Source organism: Copadichromis virginalis, linkage group LG10 (assembly GCF_057382275.1).
Source record: "Copadichromis virginalis isolate Kocher_CV1m ecotype Utaka linkage group LG10, C_Virginalis_male_GT1.1, whole genome shotgun sequence".
In the NCBI taxonomy this organism is placed as follows: domain Eukaryota; kingdom Metazoa; phylum Chordata; class Actinopteri; order Cichliformes; family Cichlidae; genus Copadichromis; species Copadichromis virginalis.
In genome coordinates, this window is record NC_140627.1 from 25739924 (window position 1) to 25761489 (window position 21566).

Below are 21566 nucleotides of genomic sequence, written 5' to 3' on the forward strand. Positions count from 1 at the left end.
TTTTTTTTTTTTCCCATAAAAAGTTAGACTGTTGAAAAGTCTAAATGCAGCAAAACAGTCCGGTTCCTCATGTACGTTCAAATAGTCCCAATTCAAATCCAACCTCAAATCAACCGCTGTCTGTGTGAAGAGGTCTGCTGCTGCACAAGAAAATGGCTGAGATGGAAAGTCCAATTTGTGATTATAGGGCGCCATCTGGTGGTGGCTGAATGGAAAGAACCAAAAACCAAAAGCAACAGCAAGACAGCCTCTGAATGAGTACATACTGTATGTTTTATGGCTTAACAAAGACAAACACACTTCTACATTTTTTTTTCCTTCCAAATACCTTGCCACTTAGAATCGGTCAGAAAATTAAAATAGAAAATAAAAATCTATGTTACAGTTCATTATTTTACTATAACATTTCACAAATACTCCATCTATATAAACACTTATAGGAACACACAATATAACCTATTGTTGCTCTGCAAAGACCTCCAATCTCCACTTATTCAATGTAAATGTACATTTTTCCAGGTGCAAGTAGGGTCAAGACATATCAATAAACTCTTTCCAATTGAGGTTTTTTTTGGAAATTGAAGGCATCTGCAGCACACTGCGAAAGCATCTTTTGCCTGTGGAATCAAAGGCAAAAAAAAAAAAAAAAAAAAAAAGAGGAATTTGCAACACACAACACAAAAACAAAACTCACTCCTTTAGTCTTTAACACCGATCTCGTAAAGACCAAACCAAACGGAACTTTTCTTTACGCTTTTCATTACACAGTGCGATACCAACAGAAATTATCCAAAAATGTAGACTTAATACCCAAAAAAATACAACACACGATTAAGTGTCCTGTGTTACTAAGCACGAAAGAATGAGGGTAGCTGTTTTTATTGACTGTACTGTGTTTACATGCATTAACCCGTATTTATCGGCCTTCTCTGGAAGCCTTTTGTACTTGAGGTGTAGCAATGTCTCATAGCATCTTTTTAAACCGTATATGTTCTGAAAATTAAATCTTAGAGTGAGTGTTCTCACTTGTTCAATCTGTTTTGTGTGGCACTGTGTGTTAAAAGACCGCAGAATGAACAGTGCACGTCTACATTTAAATGCCAGTGATGACAAGTAAATAGGAAATTAAAAACAATATAGGAATTTTACAAACTTAATGCAAAAACAAGTTCCCAGCCTTAAGAAAAAATTTTCTTTTTTTCTTCTCTTCAAAATTAATCGATCACTAGTAAACGCCACCTTCTTTCCTTGCAGGTAAAAACAAGGAGGGGAATATTCCGTACTTTTAGCTCGTCTCCAGCTTCGCCATTTCTTGCACGTAGATCCCGATGCTCTCGCTGTCAAACAGCACGAAGTAGACGGTCTTGATGGTGGAAGACATGGTGGCCACAAAATAACTGGAGATGGCCTTGAGGATCAGCTGGGCTGCCGTCTGCTTCGGGAAACCATTCCTGATGGGAGAGTTCGCACACACTTGGTGAAATGTGGTCTCACACACTGCAGAGATTGTCATTATGTTAGTGGTAAGGATACACATGAAGGTAGTTATTTACTAGGCACATATTATAGATTGAATTTGGAACCAAGTTTTACTGCTTTCAACTCAGGCACCAATTTTAAGCTGTAAAAGGGTGAATGGCGAGGTAAAGTTTTTCCTATAGCTGTTCAAACCTCATGAACCTGAACTTTGGCTGCCCACCGTTATGCGCTGGTTTCCAACCAGTGGCTTAACAAAGGTTGGGAAGATCAAATCTGAGCTTCTGATTATCAAGATAAGAAATGAGAAAAAAAAGGTTTCAAGCTAAATGCTAATGAGAACAAAAGTAAAAGTGCTAAAAAGTTTAGCAGGCTAATTACACATCGTTAGCTAAAAAAGTCAGACGTAGCCAGTATAACATCATCCACTGGTCTTGAAATTGTCGTCTTGTTGGCATTTTGGTCTTTAGATACTGAATGCAGCCACATTTGGATGAGTGGGTGGTGTGGGTTAACTAAAGCTCATGCTAACTATCTTGTTTAGACCTCAGTAACACAGGCCTAAACTGTGCGACCATCCGACGAGGTTAAAATAAACGTTGACTAGTTTGGAGTACATGCTGAAGGTTTTTGCGTGAAGCTGAGTTAAATCTGTTGCAAAGAAGGTGCAGCACCAAAAAAACCTCCATGTGATTGCTTTAGCAGATTGCTGCAGTTGTCTGTAGTTTGCAGGAAAAATGACGACTTGTCTGCAAACATCCGCCAATTTAAATTCCCAGCCATAGTGAAACTTGGAAGACGTTCACGTTCAGCAGCCTTACTACGGCAAACATATTTCAAAAGGCACAGCTTTTACTTTAAAAGGTGAACAGCCTGGGCCACACTTTTCAGAGTTTCACTCCTGCTAAATAAAGACTGAGTTGCAAACAAGTCAGCATATTCCATGTAAACTACTACCACCAAAGAAATCGCAGAGGTTTGCAAAGGATTTCATGCTACCAATAGGCAACTGGTCAAGGAATACACTCTGGATTAAATCACAACCTATTTTATCTCAGTCTCCTCTAAATGAGGCCATAATTATCATTTCTTCATTAAAATTAAATATCATTTATTTCTATGAAAATGCAAAGATGTGGCTTTAGACCAGAAAAAGCAATCTGATTGCTATGCAGGAGTCAACTTCTGCAGGCCTGTTCATCTTTTATAGAGTTTAAGAAAACAACAAGTGTGTAAAGACATAAGATGTTTGCAGATCACCAAAAATTTTGCCAATTTCTCCTCAGACAGATGTGAATGTGTGTTAAGTTGACTAATGTAAAGCCACATAGCATTTTACTTTGGAAAATGTTGCTTTATTGCTTAATTTTGATGCTACAACATGCAGAGTTACCTTTTCAATCAAACCTTTGTTTGAACTTTGAACCATTGTCAAATATTCAGTAAAGTAATTCTGAGTAATTAATATCAAGTATGTAAATCTAAAATGAAGATTGGCACTAGAAGCGGGTTTGGTTTCAGCCTTATAGGGAAAAAAAACGCTTAAAATGCAACATCACGTACAGTCAGGATGTCATGTTGGTCATCTCCATCTTTTACATACAGTCTATGACCTCATTGTGCTGCTCTCAGTGCTTTCTATGGGATCAAGCTGGATGTGTTCACCTCTGTTGCCAAAGAATTCGTCTCAATCCCCATTTTAAGTTACAAAATAAAAGAAGGAAAACTGTATGGGTACGCACATAAACATGAGCATGAACAATATTTTCTATAGCCGAAGATCCAAGAATGCTACTCAAAGGAGATCTGAGACGTTTCTCCCAGCTGGAATGTTATTTCAGGAGAACTCAGTACAGTTTTTTGGGTTTCCAAAGTGTTCATATTATCCCCCTTTTTAAAAAAAAAAAAAAAAAAAAAAAAACACTTTTAGCTTTAGACCAAAAAAAAAAAAAAGTAAAAGTAAAAATGTCCTTAAGTGGATAATCATACTGCATACTGGTGATATACAGGATGTGGACCAGATAACATTACATTTTCTAAGAGTGTCTTGTTTTTACAGGCGTCTTTCATCTGCGTGTTTTCTTACCTTCCACTCCCGATGGAGGGAAAGGCCACAGACTTCAGTTTCTTCTCATCTGCCAGAGCGAGGCAGTTCTTCACCGTCTTGTCCAGCATCTCCTCGCACTTGTCGGAGCCCCAGCCTGGACTGTTACAGTGGATAACGTACTTAGCAGGCAGGCCAAAGCCAGCGGTCAACACGGCTGAGAGAAGGGGGAGGAAAGAATGGTTAATCACTATGAAGGAAAGAGGAGAGGAAATCGAGACACCAGACGGAGAAGAACTGGGAAACAAGTAAGGATAAATACTATGCTTGCACAAAATGCCAACATTTTTAGTCTTGTTGCAATTATGAGTTTTTTGAAACACAGCCCGAGATTCATTTAGTCAGAACAGTCAAATGTCACAGCTTCTTTCACTCAGTTTTGTCAGAAATAAAAACCTACAAGTTGTTTGGAGGCCAAAGGTGCTAAAAGATCACTGCTTAGTGGAAAATCTCCAAAATCTCCAGGATATTTCAGTGAGGTGGGCTGTTCCTCCAGACAGCAGAGAAGAAGGGGGGAAAAGAAAAGTAGAACAGCAAAGACGGGGAAGAAAAAGGAATGAAGTGAAAGTAAGAGAAAGAAAAATGAGAGAAGCCTGTACTCTGTTGTTTAACAATTAGCTTAGTCTTCCCTCAAAACCAGCAGCTGTAAAAAGTGTAACTCAGCCAAAGCCTCTGATTCTGTGAAGTGCAAAAGCCTCCAGTCAGAGTTTATTAGCCCACAGCGAATGTGTGACTGGACCGAAGTCAACGCTGAGGACGAGTTCATTTCCAGATGGCTCAGAGAGGACGGAGAGACTTCACACAGCTGAGCGAGAGCCAGTCACGCCGCATGTGTGATCTGGTTGTGAGGTAAAGTTGAAGGACGATGATGATTATGGTTTTCATGACTGCCTGCCGAGTCCAATTTGTTTTATGGTTTGGGTGGGAGGAAGTGTGTGTGGTGGTGTTTGTGCACTGCGCATAACCTGCCGATCAAACGATGATGAAATCCAGCCCTGCAACACTTATGTGGATTTTCTGCATCTAGGTGCAAGGAACTTATCTGGTTACGCTAATGATCGCTGTCTTTTAATCAATCTGCCACTGAAATATGAACACCATCACATTGCTGCAAGAGACAAGAACCTTCAGGAACCCAGCATGTACCTGTGGGTCTGATACTGCCATTTACAGGCTAAAAAAAAAACCAAACAAACAAAAAAAATATATATATACCCAGTGCCAGCTGCTGGTCGATGGCCAGGCTAATCATATTGTGCATTTAAATTTTGATACTCATGTTAACCCTTTATTGACCCCAGGTCTGTCAGTCTTAATTTCTCCTAGAGACAAAATTCAGATGTTTCGGAGAGAAGAATGTGCTTTTACCACGTGCACTTCACATTAGCTTATCCCTCAACCATTTTGTGCTAGAGAGAAAATTCAAATGGTTCCTGAAAAGATGAAACTAAATTTTTGTTCAATTTTACAGACAAAATCCATCCATCAGTTCTGTATGAAACTTTGTTGATTATTATATGCATCCACTGGAAACATGACTGGCATTATGTACTGTCATCTGACATATATTACAAAAAACAAAACACTAAATATTTTTATTACATAAACACCTTTTTATTTACCCTCAGACCTTATTTGTTTCATCTCTGCTGGACTGGGATGACCCATCCAGCCTTAGGGTTGCATGGGGCCATCTAGAGCAGCAGGATGGTGTTTGTGGGACTAATTGTGAATAAAGTGCAGTGGCAAGTTCCTTCATTAGTCACGCAGGAACATGTGCAAGAGTGTGGTTAATTCCTGCAATTTTATAGTGCTGGACAACAATGGAGCTTTATGGCACTGATGATTAAGCCATATCGAGTTTTGGCTTCTTGTTAATAGATAAACCCACTGCTGCTTTTCGTGCAGAGTATTACAAATGAATCGATTTATCCTCTAAGAACAGTAAATGTTACAGATTTAATGAGCTAACTGTAAATCAGTAAAATTATCAGTTTTGCTGTTTATTCAATCCAAAATTCAGAATCTTGGCTGCTCATTTAAAAAATCTTCTATAATCAGCAGAGCAAGTCAGGCTTCGCAGAAAACTAATGAAGGGAAATTTCATGCACTCTGAGCTTTGCTGTATAAATAAAACAATTAGCTTTTACTTACTCAGCTAACGTTTTCTTTTATGTTATTATGCAGGCAGCAGCAGTAATTTTAGAAATTACCACCTAAAAATCACTCGTAATTTCAGAATATTAAACTAAATGAATAACCTGGGGTTGAATAATTCACTTTAGTACCTGCCTGGACTTAAAATGTGAAACTTTGCTTGCAGAGAGACAAAAATGTTGGTAAAAGACATCACTGAGGACCTTTTGGACAGCTGTCCTGAGGCAGGTGTGGTCAGCGTGACCACAGGGCCGATCCCAGAATCCCCGTCAGGCGCTGCTGGCTTGGTGTTCAGTCACCTGGTTATCTATTTACGAGCTCCGCATAGAAAGCAGGATTAGGATACTGAGCGAACTTGGCTGAAGGTGGGCAGCATTTGAAAAAGTGAGTGTGAGTGATGAATAATGAGAGAGATAAAGCGAAAGAACCAGAGACAGATGGAGAAAGAATAAGAGAGGCACTAAGAGCGAACAGACTGAAAGATAAAATAATCTTTAAGGACTAAAATAATATTGCTCTCTGAAGGCCAATCCCTGTAGCTGCAGACTAAAGTCGCCAAGAACAGATGCGATGTGCCAGTGCTAAATGTCTTTGATCACAGTCATGACCAAAAGGAAAAAAAAAAGTTCCTGGATTCACGGTTTCAAGTTCAACACTGAGCTTTTAAGTAAAGAATAAATTAGTCCAAGTGTGTAAAATCTAGGCTTCCATGTCCAAAGAGCTAATCCTGGCTGCAGTGTCATTTTCTTAAGCTGGAAGGCCAAAAAGACCCTGCCCTGCTCTGCATGGTGTGCTAGATGAGAGATTTATGAGACACGCTGACATCACTGTCATACGAGCTGGGTGGTGCTCGAGTGGATCAATATGCACTTTTCCAACCCCTTTCAATCATGTAATCAGATCAAAGTGTGGAAAAATCTGATGCAGTGTGTGAATGTTAAAGTAATTTTTAAAAAGAGGCAGTTTCAGCGCATCTTAGTGTTACGCTCATACTTCCTTTCCAGCAAACCAAATGTTTCATTAAAAAGATAAAAAAAAATTTTTACAAAAAAAATCTAGAAACAACACTGATCAAGAATGTTTCTGGATACCAAATTACAATAAACTTGTTAACATTGTTAAAAAGGACCCAGGAACAGTTACAATACACTTCGAAAAGAAGTGAGAACGAAAAGGTGGGAGTTGTTATTGAGCACTTAAAATGTTAAGCTAATCCTGTGAGGTGGCAAAATTCATTTTTATTTTATGGACAGTTTTGGTTTTTCATCACAGTGTGTGTGAAAGCCAGAGATTGTTTATTCCTAAATAAAAGGAAGACTTTGAAAACACACAAGACGTCAGGGTAAAGAAAATAACTGAATAATCATGCTGGATTTCTCAACTGACATCATGAACTGTGTGTGTTCAGTGAATAAGTGGATGCCACTTTGATTATGGAAATCAAAATTGTCAACCTACAGGGGCCTGAGTTCAAAGACACACCGAAAATCAAAGTGAAAAAAAATATTTTGGCAGGTTAGTCAATTTTACTGTATGGATGGACCAATCACTGACTTCTACAGACATGGAGATGGACCCACGTGTTTGTTTGCATGTTTGACAACATCAGGGCGTGCTTCTAACGAGACAATGTCATGGATACAGTCCTGGGGGATCTGGAGCCGGACAGTCTGAGGTGCAATCTGACAGCATCGGATAGGTCCCCTAACAGCAGTCAGGGTGCCGTCGCCTAGCCCGTAGAAGCCTGTGCGTCCCTCGACTATCATTGACCCGTCAGCAAACCAGTCATGCTGAATGTTACAGGCAGCACAACGTTCTCTGTTGCTTCTCTGTGCTGGGAGGTGCAGCAAACCTTCTGGAAAAGGCACCCTTTGATGTATCAGGAGTTGGACTACTTGTGCCACCTCTGTAGGGTCCAGGTATCACCTCATGATATCAGTAGTGACACTAACACTAGTGGCAGCACCTATGGTAGGAATTTAAAATTCCTACATTGCTTTGTTCTCAAGTTATTGCATTCACAAATTTGGGTGTCCATGTCCTCGCCTGCCCACAGGTGGTGCACCTGTAGTTAATTTCTTGTTAACACCAAAACAGCAACAAACCTCTCTGCCATTTATCTGACCAGATCAATAGCCCAGATTTTTAAATGACTTGATGCCACAGCCTTATTAAAAAGTGTTCCTCTAATTTTTAATCGAGTAGTTTAAAAGTTTAAAGAAGCACATGCTTATTTGTTACTGTACAAGCCAGTAACAAGAAGACAGTGAGAGGAGCACTCTGATGTGATTGGAGGATAAGGTTAGTGTAGGCAGGTTAAAGCAGTAGACCTCATCCAATCAGCAACTTTTTCAGACTCCAAAGAAAACTAAACTCTGAACCTGCTCGCTCATCACATGGTCTCATAATCATTACCAGAAATTATAGGAGTTCTTGTCACTCTTCAGAGGATTTATCGAGCCTGAAAATGTCTAAAAAAATTATTAAAAAACAAAAAAACAACTCACTAGGATTATCTGGATATTCCATCATTGAGCAGGCATTTAGTTTTAAATTTCTGGATTTGGATCTTGTATTTATTTCTAAGTAAAATATATCATTTCCCCTTGTTCAGCTGATACTCCTCTTACTCAGTGACGATGATGTTTCAGTTCACCTGTGTTGCCAGCCTAGCATCATGTAGCAGGTTTTTATACCCCTGTGTTTATGGCGATTTATCTTTTTATATCACTAAAATACACCAGCGTTTATTTGAAAGAAAAAAAACAAAACAAAAACATTCTGCCAAATTTTTATCATTTCCACATGTTTATCTGTATGTGGTGTTAAAATAATGGTGATAGAATGATTTAATGTCTTATTTACAGTACCACAGCCAAGTCCGAGCGAGATCTTTCAGGCCTCCTGATATAACCTCTACTTTCTGTGTCTAAAATATAAATAAAAATAATCCTCTGTGCACTTACCACCAGCCACCTCCAGAGGGCCGTTTTTCTTCTTCAGCTCTTGCACTGCATCGGCGAACTCTTTACCCCCCTTTTTCTCCAGAGCAGAGCCTGCGAGGGGAGAGAGGACTGAGGTGAATGCATCCTCACATACTGCAGCGAGAAAAACAGCAAGCAAGAAGAGAGCTGACTGGTGATCATGCAGACAGACAGGCAGGCAGACACAATGATGCTGTCAATCATTTCCCCCGGCCTCTCTCTGAATCTCTGCACTCACATTTATAATCAAACATACATGTTCCTGTTACTTTAATTTTAAGAGTCTGGGAAAGTCTCATAAATGAAGTGTAAGGATTCAAAGCTGCCATTTTCAGAATGACTCATTCTGAGAGTTAAACTAATGTATTAAAGCTTCAGTCTGTAATTACTTCCCTCTGTCCTTCCATAGTGGCTTATATACAGTGAGGAGAGTATTTTCTTTCACTCTCAAAATAGCAACAAAAAAAGTGGGTGAGCGAATATTATAGTTAACAATGTAAAAGCTTTGCAGCACTGATGAATGGACTTAAAGTAAAATAGTCCTAGCAATTTAAGTTTAACTAGGATACTTGATTTCATGTGTATTCATGTCTCACTGATGACATTTATACCACTTTAAAATGCACTCAGAGCTAAAGAGAGAAGAGGGGAGGCAATTTAACGTCACCAGAAGCAGACAAATGAATGCTCTGGCTGCAACAATATTAAAAACAGGCAGGGGGGGGGTAAAAATCAAGGTCTGGAAGTAAGAGTAAAAGTCAGCATTTTAAAGAAAAGCCCCTGAAATCATTTAACAGTCATTACAAGAAAAGCAGACAAAGGGTGATGGTCCTCGTAGGTAAAGAGCTAGTTAATATTTGTTCAGTCATTAATCCAAATTGCCACAAATCAACCCTGACGGGTTTTAATATGAAGCTTCAGGAAACAGCGTCTTAGACATTTTCTCTCTTTCTAACCGTCTGAACTGACAGCACAGTCAGAGAGGTTAAATGTCACAGGAAATGAAGCGAGTCCCAGACTGTCTGCGTTTCAGTCGAGTGGAACAAAGCAACAACAAGCAGCAGCACTGTGTTAGGATCACACTGAGAAAGTGTGTGTATGCATTACTTGATGCTTGGACTAAGAGAATCACTAGGAGAAGCATAAACATTGTGTACATTGTCTTTGGTGGGAATAACTACGAAAGGTTGTTGGAGAGAGCACAGCACAAAAATATGCGCTACCCAGGTTCATTGTTACACATTCTGCAGGCCAGCTGGAAATAATACCTGGATGATGTGATAATAAACTGGCAAAGATTTGAAAGTTAGCAGAGACCATGAACGTTTAATGCAGTCTGATTTAAGATTTTGTGGCAAGGAGCCAGACTCACAAAGCAGGAGGAATAATTTAGGCAGAAGATATGATATGACTCTGAAAGCTTGTTGAACACGCTTACAAAAAGCTTATAACACACTACGCTCCAGATACATCTCTGAAAAGCTGTCACAGAAGTATGTGGCAGTCCAGCTTTTCATCCACATATAAACCTCACACAGTGTCAGCGCTTCGACCCCTGGTGCTGACGTGGGAGTTCGAGGTCACCCAGCTAACTACAGTTACACTGCTTTGCGAATGAGAACGAGCGGGAACCAGTTTCGAAACATTCTGAGTCGAGATGAAAACCAAAATTTACATGAACCAATTGAGTTGAGTGTCCACATTTTGTTTGCCTACTGGCTTCGGTTTGTGGAAAACATCGCGTGTGAATGCAGAACATTTTTTTGGCGGCCAACTTTCAGATCTTGGCAGTTACCCACAAGTACCTCATTGCACTAATCTTAAAGCCTTTACTTGCACTTTTCAAGCCTCTGCAAGTTAATTTTTCACTGATAATGAAGGATGGTTTTTCCTCCCTTTTCAATTTTTAACCATCGAGCAATTCTGATCATATATTCTGTGGTTATGCTTTTACAGTAAGAACAGCAGGGACCTTGGTCGTGGTCTAAAAAGCGCTTCATTAAAGAATAAAAACTGTGCTGCTGCTGTGATGTTTGCCCACAGACTGCAGCGCTGACCATCTGGATATGCAGAGGGAGAGCAGACAGGCAGTCGTGGTGTCTGCAGTGTCAGTGGTTCCTTTACCTACTTCACCACCTGTATAGAGGGAGGAGTTGGTCGGGTGAACGACAGCGTCGCTCTCCACGATGGAAATGTCGGCTTGGACAACTTGCAACTACAGACAACAACAACGACAGGCAAACAAACATGGTGGTAAAAAACACAGTGAGTGACCAGGAGCAATAAGATGGCAAAAAGAAAAGAAATAAATGAATGAAAGAGAAGAAGAAAAGAGAAAGTGAGCACGCTCCTTATTGGCTGAGGACATCACAGGGAACAAGGAGGCAACTGAGGGAATGGTAGGTCATGTTACAGTATGTAATCAGGAAGCAGGACTGCACAGTTGGCTAGATTTGCTTAAAATAAAACAAGAATAGAGTAAATAATCCAAAAGCGTGTAATCGTCAGGGCATATAACCACACCCCAAAATATTTTTATTCCTACAGTTTTCCAGCAGCAGAATTTATTCCGTCCAACTGTGTCATCCCGAGTCCTGAATGTTATGATCGCACTCCAGGTGAACAACCTCACAGTCAGGCTGAAGTGAGCGCCTAAATGAGGCTCGTGTCGGGTTTTCTCTCGCTCTACTTCAGTGCACTACACTGATCTTCAAGCATTACAAAAGGTCCTGCAGCCCTTTGAAAGGAGGACAACCTGGAATGAACCGCAACACATTTACACAACAGGAGGAGCAAGCAGGATCGCTGCTCTGAGGAGCTTTGAGAAAATCCTTGAAAGTCTCCACAGAAATCGCTTTCTTCTCCTAGAAGCGGCATTTTATCCATGCTTTTCTATTGATTTGAAGGAAAATTTCCACCTTTCTGCTCTTATATTCACGAGTCAAAGAGCAGGAACGGCTACTTTAAGAATCAAAGCATCTCATAGTTTATTCACACTGTGAGCAGTTCTGTTACTTCCAAGGAGCTGACCATCCAGCAAGCATCGAATAAGTCTACTAAGGAACGTTTACAGGAGCATTAACCAAATAGATTATAAGCATAAATAAAAACAAGACGCAGTTATTTAAACCCACACCCCAAAAAAGATCTAATCTAACATTTGGCGTTTACTAAGCTTTAATATATCTGATCTTCTATTTCTATTAAATAGAACATTATACAATTATAATGTTATATTTCATTTACATATAATTTAGAAAATTTCATTACTTCAGTGTTTTCAGACTGCTGCCACAAACGGTGTGTCTCCCCATGAAACCAATAAACAAAATTAGATTATTAATTTTATTTCCACAATTTGTGTGCACTTGTTTCATTTCAGTGCATTGTGAGTGTATCTACTTTTAAATGCTAGTTTACCCCACAGTTCTCTTTAGTGCATGTATGAGGGAGACACAGGAGAAACCATTTTCTCCATGTAGCAGAAAAGAGGCAGTGTTACTTAAGTTTCTCTGAAACTGTTGACCTAATGTCAGCAGAAAAACAAACTATTGAAGTATTAATTTGCCCCAAACCAAAGACGAACAGTTGATGTCATACAAATCTTATGGCAGGGAAGTTTTAGCTACAGCACTAAACGTCTCGATGCATTCTCAATCATCCAGGGAAGGAAATCTCCAAAAAGTTGATTCTGTTCATCTGGACGTAGCGTTTTGTGGGAGAAACGTTTCGTCATTCATCCTAAAGTCACTTGGATTCACCCACAAAACGCTACGTCCAGATGAACAGAATCACCTTTTTGGAGAGCTACAGCACTAAAGAACCTCTGTCTTTGAATGACAGCTGAACAGTGCAACTGCTGCAGAGGACCACCTGCCACCTCAAAGCAATCAACCCAGAGGAAACAATGATAAAAATCTTTTCTGATTTTCCCCCAATGGCCATGGGTGAACATAACTAAAGCCTTTTTGCAGTAGCGTCAGCATAGAAATGTCTTAAGGAACAGAAAATGTAGATAAAAATGCATCTCAAATACCTGCTGATTAGAAATCACAGTTTAATACAATTAATGTCGAAACTACAGACTGGTTGTGCTACAAATTGCATTTTAAAAACCTGATTTTCACCTTCTGTTAAACCGAAACCTAAAATATCTCTTCCACTGTCCACCATCTGAACCGAGCTGCTCACAGTGTGAAAGAATGGAACGGGTGGAAAAAGGCCCTCTAAGAAGCTTGAAACTTTGATATTTTTTAACCCAGTAAGGATTTAAGTTAGAAGAAGCTGTACTGTTGAACCTTCAATGATTTTGAATATCTAAGCCCACGCGGACGAGAGGGGGTGAAGGAAGGAGGGCAGGGAGTTGAGGAGCTCACCTAGATCATCTTTAAGTTCAAGTTCAGCATTGGTGGGGTTGATGACCCCCTCCACGTCAAAGCCAGCCAAGTTACTGACCTCGCTGTGGATGAGGTTGAGCTGCGAGGCGGAGAGCAAAGGGGGGGAGCAGGCATGCCAAGGAGGAGGTGGACAAGAAGGAAGAGGTCAGGAAGCAAAGCCATTAAAACCAGAGTAACACTGCAGCTCAGTAGGGATACCTTGACTTTCTGGTGAATTACAGAAATGGACACAGTGCACTTTGTTTCCTAAATTTAGATTCAAAGCCAATTTTGCACAGGGCATGCAAGAAAACACCTGAAAACTCCCTGAAAAAGCTTTAGTTTGCAAACCTTATATGCATTTATTAAACACTACTTTAAAGCTGAATGTTACCGTATCTAGTTGAAAGCCAACTATAAGCACACTGGTCCTTTAAATGACATGATAAAGTGCTTTCATTTGCAACTGTATATTGTCCAGAGGGGATGCAGCCTATGGTATTCTACATCTAAATGCAATGACTTCTTTTTATTGAACGCATTTTAAAACAAGCTTATATTAGTAGGATGTCCCGTGGTGTCCCACAAGGTTTCCAACTCCTACATGTCCTGCAATAATCTTTGTAGAGTACAAAGGAGAATCCTGCTGCATTAACTGGAAAAGATAAATTTGCTTCTTTGTTGACTTGATTTTAAAGTTTTATTTCATGGCAGCAGGACCAACAGTTTCAAGAAAAAGAATTGAAAATGTCAAGGTATTCCTCTGAATGTTTATCATTTCAAACAGACATCCAGTAAAAGCACCTCTCAGCTTAAGATTCAATAGTCATCTGCTATTCCCCAGACACTATATTTCAGCAACAAGCATTTGAAAGTCAGAGTTGATGATAAACGCCCAGATTGTGCCAAAAGAAAAACAGAAGCCAAGAAGATCAGAAAGAACGATAGCAGTTACAACAATTGAATCTTAAAAAACACACAGAATAAAAGACTAGATTTTCTATTAATGACTTCATTATCATAGTCAGTGGGAGGTTTATTGCATTCATCTGATTAATTATCATCCACTGATGATAACTGCTGCTGTAATCTTTGGTCAGCTACACAATCAAGCACTAATACTCTGCTGCTGCCGAGTATAATATTTCCAATCCGCAAATGAAAAGCTGAAAGCTTTTAATATTTTCAGCATCTAATCATTTTTTTTAATCCTTCACTAAAACACTACAGTACACTACATGCATCATCAAGGAATGCAAGCACTTCATTGTTCTTTGTTACAGCTCATAAAAGATTCACAAGCACGGTGCCAAGAGTCATTATGCTTTTAAAGTACCAGCGGTAGCAGAAGACGGCAGCTAAATCAGGGCAGAATCAATTCTAATTCACTAGCAAGAAAATGTCAAGTTAATTAGAATGAAATGACATATTAGCATCAACATACGCAGGGCAGAACAAAGCATGCAGAGCTGCCAACTGCCAGGTGAAAGCTAAACCCTCGGTCACACCGGGACAGAGAAGCAACTCCCTGGCGCATTTTTCCTTCGCAACCGGTTGTTGCCAGATTGTTGCTGACTGGTTCCAAGTCTGTGTGACTGAGGCCTGAGGTGAAACCTTAAAGTAAATTACTTCTCCCAATGCGTTTTATTTTTTATTTTTTTTGCATTAAAACAGTGTAAGAACATATTTTATGATTCAAGAATTTGCAAAATAAAAATGAGTACACTTAGTGGACACTTTGTTGGGTAAACCTGTTCTGCACATGTAGATATGGTCAAAATGACCTGCCGACATTCAAACTGAGCATCAGAATGGTTGAAAGACAGCTGATTTAAAAGGGGTACTGAATATGGCGTGGCTGACTTCCAGGTCTACCAGGATTTTCCTGCACAAGGATTTACAGAGAATAGCCAAAAAAGAAGAAATATCAAGTGAGCCAGGTCAGAGAAGACTGCTTTAAGCTGATACAAAGGCAACAGTAACTCAGATACACCCTTTTGTTACAACTTAGGGTACGCAGAAGAGCATCTCTGAATGCACAACACATCAAACCTTGAAGTAGATGGGCTACAGCAGCAGAAGACCACACCAGGTGCCCCTCCTGTCAGCTACAAACAGGAAACTGAAGCTTCAGTTTGAACTGGCTCACCAAAACTGGACAACATGAATCTAGAAAAACATTGCCTGGTCTCATAAGTCCTGATTTCTGCTGTGACATTAGGCCTAAAAACTAAAGCATGGATCCACCCTGCCTCATATCGGTGATTCTGTGTGGTGGTGGTCTAACTGCTACTACTGTCTAATACAAGTAAAGTGTCCAGATGTTGTTATGTCATTACTAATGTGTGTTTAATTTGTGATAAAGTACCAAAACATTTAGTGAAAGGTGAAAAAAGTCAGACTGGTGTTGACAAACAGGAATGCTGTTCATTCAAATATTTGTCTACACATCAAAGAAAAAAAAGTTAGCACAAAGGGTAAGAATAAGGGTCAGATTCATATTAAATCAGCAGTTATCTTCAATTCTCAATGTGTGAAATTAATAAAAAGGGAACCGGTGGCACTTCTTGCATCATTCTTGAGTCATTCATTCTCTAATACAGTGTCACTTCAGTGCCTTTTGTGTGTTTTTTTTAAACCTCCAGTGATTTTCATGAGCATCTGATCTGATGACAGTCTTATGCTCTTGAAGTATATTCTGGAAAAAAAAAAATCTTTTGAAGGAATTCTGATTATGACTTGTTGCAAACTTACTTTCAGGTTTCAGCTCAGCCAAAGGGTTAAAAAGCAGTTTTTAATGCTCAGCAGGACCAAAGCAATGGGAGCTAACGGATCACAAAATATCTCTGTCATTCATATCTTTATCTATCTAACTATCTATCTATACTCCAATTTAAGCCTATTAGACCTTCACGTGAGTTACAACAAAACTATCACAATGTTCAGTGTGAGGAAACTTATATTAAACAGAAACTTAAACTTCCTTTTAAGACACCAACTGAATGGCTTCGATGTTATCAAATCATCTTTGTCAGATTTCCCGTGTTAGATCTAGTTCAGTCATGAGGGAGCAGCACAGATAAAAGACTGAATAAAAACAGTCGGATGTAATATGGAGGCAACAGTTTGTAGTCTATTGAGTCTACCAAGAGCCTGAGAGACCCTGTGGCAGCGCATGAAGGATTCTTTTCTGCTTCTTATCTGATTTGAGTTGTACACACAGAGCATTTGGTTGCTAAAGAAACACAGGTCACATTGAAAACAGAAGAAAACTCACAACTGAAATAAGAAAAACATTATCTCAAGCTGTCCATCCTTTAAATGAAAAGTTATTAAACGCTGACCTCAGCATTGCTTTTTAGAGTCCCCTTAAAACCCTCACCAGCCTTTAATATCCAACGTATGGCTCTACGTATGTTTTACTGCATCTATAAAAGATTTGTGTAGACTTTCTTCGTAAGCCTCATGAATCACCATCTAAAACTTGAACTCGACTCTGTATAATTAGCGGTGACCTGTGTTGAGGTTAGTGCATGTCTGAATTGACAGAGGACTGACCTTTTGACCCAGGAAAAGGCTCTTGGTGGAGAGCACGGTGAAGCTGTCAGATGGAGATCCCTCTGTAGTGCTGTCTGCTGACGCCGCCTTGCTCACCTCACCCTGTTTCTGTTGAGGACACAGAATACATGTTGACATGTGACACTGCAGCAATAATGCCCCCACCATGGGAGGGTCAAAGGTCAGCTACTGCCTCTGTGTTAAAGCTGCAGTTTTTAATAATATCTTGCCTCAGTTTTGTGCCTTCAGTTGCATATATTTCTGAAAGTTAAAACAGTAAATCCTGCAGTGCCATTAGTTCCCGTTTTATTTTCCTACAATGTGGAAAAGGATGAAATCTCAATTTTTAATAATAATTTCCTGATGTTACCTGAATGCAAATTATTTTGTTCCAAACTTAAGCTCCAGAAGTGTTAAATCCACTCCAGACATAACTGGGGCAAAAAGGTTTGCTTAAACATTGTGTATGTTTTGTTGAAGGCTGGGGGTTTTCTGCTCCTACTTGTCTTTCCAAATTTGATTAGTCTCAATTTGCTTGGTTTGTGTAAAGAGGGTGTATTTCCTCTCTTACAGCCACAATGGGTCAAACGTGTGTTTGTGAAGTGGTGCAGCTCCACAGCTATCAGCAGGAGAGCTGCAAGCACTTTGGACAGGAATAGCTTCCCTGCAATCAGCAGTGGAGTGTCTAGCATCTGCCACTATGGTCAGTATGGATGCTTTTTAAAAAAAAAAACAAAAAAAAAAAACCCAATAGTCTGGACTGATTTTGAGACATGCCCGACAATTAAGCGCAGTAACGACTAATGATACACTTCAAACAGTTAAATTCAGTCACAGTCGCTCTTAAAGACATCAGTCTTGTTCACATTAAGGCATACCTTAGCCTTGCCTCCTGCCTTTTTCCCACTCAGTTTCTTAGCTGTCGTTTTCTTGACCGACTTGGGTTTCTTCTCGGGGGCAGGTGAGACAGGCGTCTCCAGTTTCCCCTTGGCGCCTCTCTTCTTGGCCAGCAGCTCTGGATGGATGTTGGGCAGGACTCCACCTGCTGCAATGGTCACGCCTTTTAGCAACTGAAACAGTTGCAAATGTGAAATTAGACAAACCAAGACAATGTCCATGATGCCCTGCACCACCTGGAAGTTAGGATCATTATTTATAGAGCAGCTCACCTGGTTCAGCTCCTCATCGTTGGCGATGGCCAGCAGGATGTGTCGTGGTGTCACACGGCCTTTTTTATTGTCTCTGGCCGCGTTACCTGCCAACTCCAGAATCTCAGCTACATGGATTTTTTTAAAAGAAAAAGAAGAAAAAATAATCAAGGGTGCTTTAAAAAAAACAGCTTTGTGTCCTGAATGCTGAATGTATGAGTGAACCTGATTAACTTTCATGAGGTCTTCAAAGAGTAAATGTGCCTCCGAATGTCATTTGAAGCAAACATCAGGACAAACATGGGTGATCTCTGAACTGTGAAATCCCTCAATAAACAGATTTCCAGTGCTTCCTCATCAGTATCCTCTAGCATCACCATCGCTAATAGCAGCTAATCTGCAGCACTTTGCATTCTATTGGATATCCATCTATTGCTATCCAATAGATTTACAAATATGTAAATAACAAAGCATGCTTCGTCACAGGGATTTTTCTTTCTTAAAGTGCCCTTACATACCCCTAAAATGATTTTAAAGTAGTCATTTGGTAGTTCTATTGTCTTGATTCTGGAGTCAGTCCTTGTGTTGCTGTCTGTTAATATTTAACCACTCTCTTCCATTGCAAAATAAATCTCACCAGTAAGATACTCGAGGACAGCAGCCAGGTAGACAGGAGCTCCCACCCCGATGCGGTATTTAGGCAATCCCCTCTTGATGTAGCGCAGCATACGCCCCACGGGGAAGATGACCCCGGCCTTGGTGGACCGCGAGGTCTTGGTCGACTTCTTCTTTCCTCCTCGGCTGGACATGATGCTGTCACTGCTACCAGCGTCAGGCTCTGCACGGGCACATCAGCCACGATCCATTGACAAATCTGAACAACACTGATCTCCTTTATTACAAACAATAATTTGTGCATGACAAAAAGACCAATACCCATAGCCAAATATCAAAAAGATTTATCTTTATCAGCTTCTTAAATTGCTGCAAACATTGTGGACCAGACCCAGTACTCTATTAAGCAATCTGCCAATAAACAGAGTAATCCTTTGATAGGAAAACGTACCCCTGCTTTAACTTTCCTGTGATTGGAGCCCCTTTCTTGGATTTACAAAGTAAAAATTATAAATAAATACACAGATAACAAGGACTGGGTGGAACAGCCATTAAATTCCAGACATAAATGAGTTTGATGTCATGGGTGCTTCTTAAAGAAGGGGGGGGGTGTTTTTTAGTACACACAGTATGCCGCTTTCCCTCGGGACTCCTACTCTTTTGACCATTTGATGAGAAACTGCAGAGGACCCAAATAAGCCTTTCATTTTATGTCACCATGGGGAAATTGCGCAACCCAAATGTGACATTTTACGGTCCAGACATCTCGAGAGAGGTCGCTCATCAAACGTAAACGTGATACGCACGCGGTAAGGCAATAAAAACTTCGCAAGTCACCCCGCCGCTTTACGAAACGTAAAGATTACTGCGAGCGAAATCAATGCTGCTGCACCAGATGCAGACACCAATTAGCTGTGTGGTAATCAATTAGCCCACAGCACAGGCCACGCCACCCCTCCCCAAAAAAACCCCTTCTCCCAACGCAAACACTCCGCGCGCGATACAGTGTCCAAGCCCCCGTTTCCCGCGGCTCTTCAGCTTTTTCCCGCAACATCTGCGGCATTTTTCTACTCTGACCAGGTGTAAGGTGGGCTGAACCGCCACTGACAGCTATTTCCGCGTGTCAACAGCCCGCCGGATGCCTAGCGCGCGTGCGTTTAATTCCCCCACAGTCCGTGCGCGTGACTAACGCCAAATACCGAGCTGTCAGACGACCCGAGGACGATTTTAATGCTCGGGTCAGCGGGCTCTACCGGGGTTATTTCCACCCGAGAGTGGCGGCAGCTGCCCGCTCCTTCCCTCCCCTTCCTGCCCGTCAGCCCCAGCAACACGGTCTCCCTATCGGCCTCCATGCCAGGGAAAAAAAAAGCACGAAATGGCAACGTTAACGTCTCAGCCGGGGTAACGGAGACCGGCTCGATCGACACGAAACGCCAACACCAGAGCTGACACGGCTGTGCGCGAAGCTGGCGGATTACTTACAAATGCGAGAGAGGAGCGGAAAAATTTTCCTCTCGGTCTCCGGTAACAAGCCTGGGCAGTGTCCCCGTCTCCCACAATCCACAGCGAGTTGAAATATCGGAGCGAGCCAGCGCTGCTCGCAGAGCGCGACTGCTGAGAGCAGAGAGCAAAGCTGCTGAATCTGAATCTGCTGCTGAGATTATCCTTAACCCTTTACACCTTTTTACTTTTGTCAAAAAACACGTGGTTTGAGTGGAAATACTGGACGTTTCCCGCGCATATCGATAATAATATTAAGCAGATTTAAGCTGATTCTTTCACTGTACACCAATTAATCCAATATAGGCTACCTTGATTATTTTCAGGGGTACAAATATTTTTCGTCTACATCAGACTACAATATGTTTATCTTTTAATAACTTATTTGAACATCCTTTAAAGACCCTACCTTATGAATTTATAATAAGTGTCCCACATGGACATCATTCTTGGACGTTTCAGCTAGCTTTTACTTGTTTACCTAATTTCTTTTAATAATGATTTCCCCAATAGTCTTAAATCTGGTGTACTGTTGGATTCATAACCCTTTGGGCAGTTAAATTTCCACCATCACAGTGGATTTTAAATCAAGCTTACATAGTTGTAGAAAAAATATATATATTTGGAGAGATGAAACCCAGGTTAACTTGTACCAGAATGGTGGAAAGAGAAAAGCATGGAGCAGGAGAAAAACTGCTCCTGATCTGAAGCATATCACATCATCTGTCAAACGTGGTGGATGCAATTTTATGGTAGTGGCATGCATGGCTGCCAGTGGAAACAAACATGTAGAGTTTATTGATAAGGAGATTTCTGATAGAAGTAGCAGGATAACCGAATAATGGCCAAAGTCAGTCATCCAATAGAGTAGCTTTTTAGTTAATAAATACAGAAACTGTCACACCAACCCTCTGCATCCATGAATCTTCTCTGTGGTCTTCCTCTTTTCCATCCTTTGTCCAGTGTATCCACTATCCTTCCTCGCCACATGTCCAAACCACCTCAGCCCTGCCTCTAACTTTGTCTCCAAACTGCTCAACTATGACTCCCAATGAAAACCTTAACTCTGCCATCTCCAGCTCGGCCTCCTGTCTTTTTGTCAGTGACACTGTCTCCAAGCCATGAATCATAACAGGTCTCCCTACTTTCTCTTTCCCTCTTGCTGCCATCCTTCTGTCACAAATCACCTCTGACTCTCGTCTCCACCCACGCCACCCTGCCTGCACTCTCCTGTTCACCTGCCTGTCACCACTGCGAACAAGAAGGAGTTTAAAGCCGATCCCTGATGTAATCCTATCTTCACCCTGAACCCATCTGTTACTCCTATTGCACAATGTCTAGCCATCCTCATATATATCCTCCACCATCCTCACACACTTCTCTGCCATTGCTGGCTTCCTCATACAGTATCACATTTTCTCTCTTGGCACCCCACTAGGTCTTTCTTTATCCACAGACACAGTGCACCAACACTCTCAAAGGAAACATCACATCTGTAGTGCCCTTTCTCTGCGTGAAGCCAGACTGCTGCTTACTGATCATCAGCTCTTTCCCATATCTTCATGTTATGAGCCATCATACCATGTCGTTCCTATTGCTCTGCATATCACCCTTGCTTTCACATATTTGTGCCAGTATGAATGAAAAG

The 21566-nt window shown here is 40.8% G+C and overlaps 1 protein-coding gene across 3 annotated transcripts; it reads right to left on the reverse strand.

Annotated features, from left to right (window-relative positions):
* Positions 1-989: 989 nt before the first annotated feature.
* Positions 990-20041, reverse strand: macroh2a1 (macroH2A.1 histone). Of its 3 annotated transcripts, none has more exons than XM_085470830.1 (9): positions 19901-20041; positions 18441-18641; positions 17825-17931; positions 17534-17725; positions 16656-16763; positions 13098-13197; positions 8704-8793; positions 3563-3737; positions 990-1451 (listed from the first exon to the last, which is right to left on the reverse strand). In XM_085470830.1, the coding sequence occupies exons 2-9, from the start codon at positions 18610-18612 to the stop codon at positions 1286-1288; spliced, it is 1110 nt and encodes a 369-aa protein (XP_085326956.1). In that variant the 5' UTR covers positions 18613-18641; positions 19901-20041; the 3' UTR covers positions 990-1285. The 3 variants fall into 3 exon arrangements, with proteins under 3 accessions (XP_085326956.1, XP_085326958.1, XP_085326957.1); XM_085470832.1 differs by lacking the exon at positions 13098-13197 and adding an exon at positions 10846-10936 and having other exon boundaries at positions 19901-20040; XM_085470831.1 differs by lacking the exon at positions 19901-20041 and adding an exon at positions 18870-19356.
* Positions 20042-21566: the final 1525 nt, after the last annotated feature.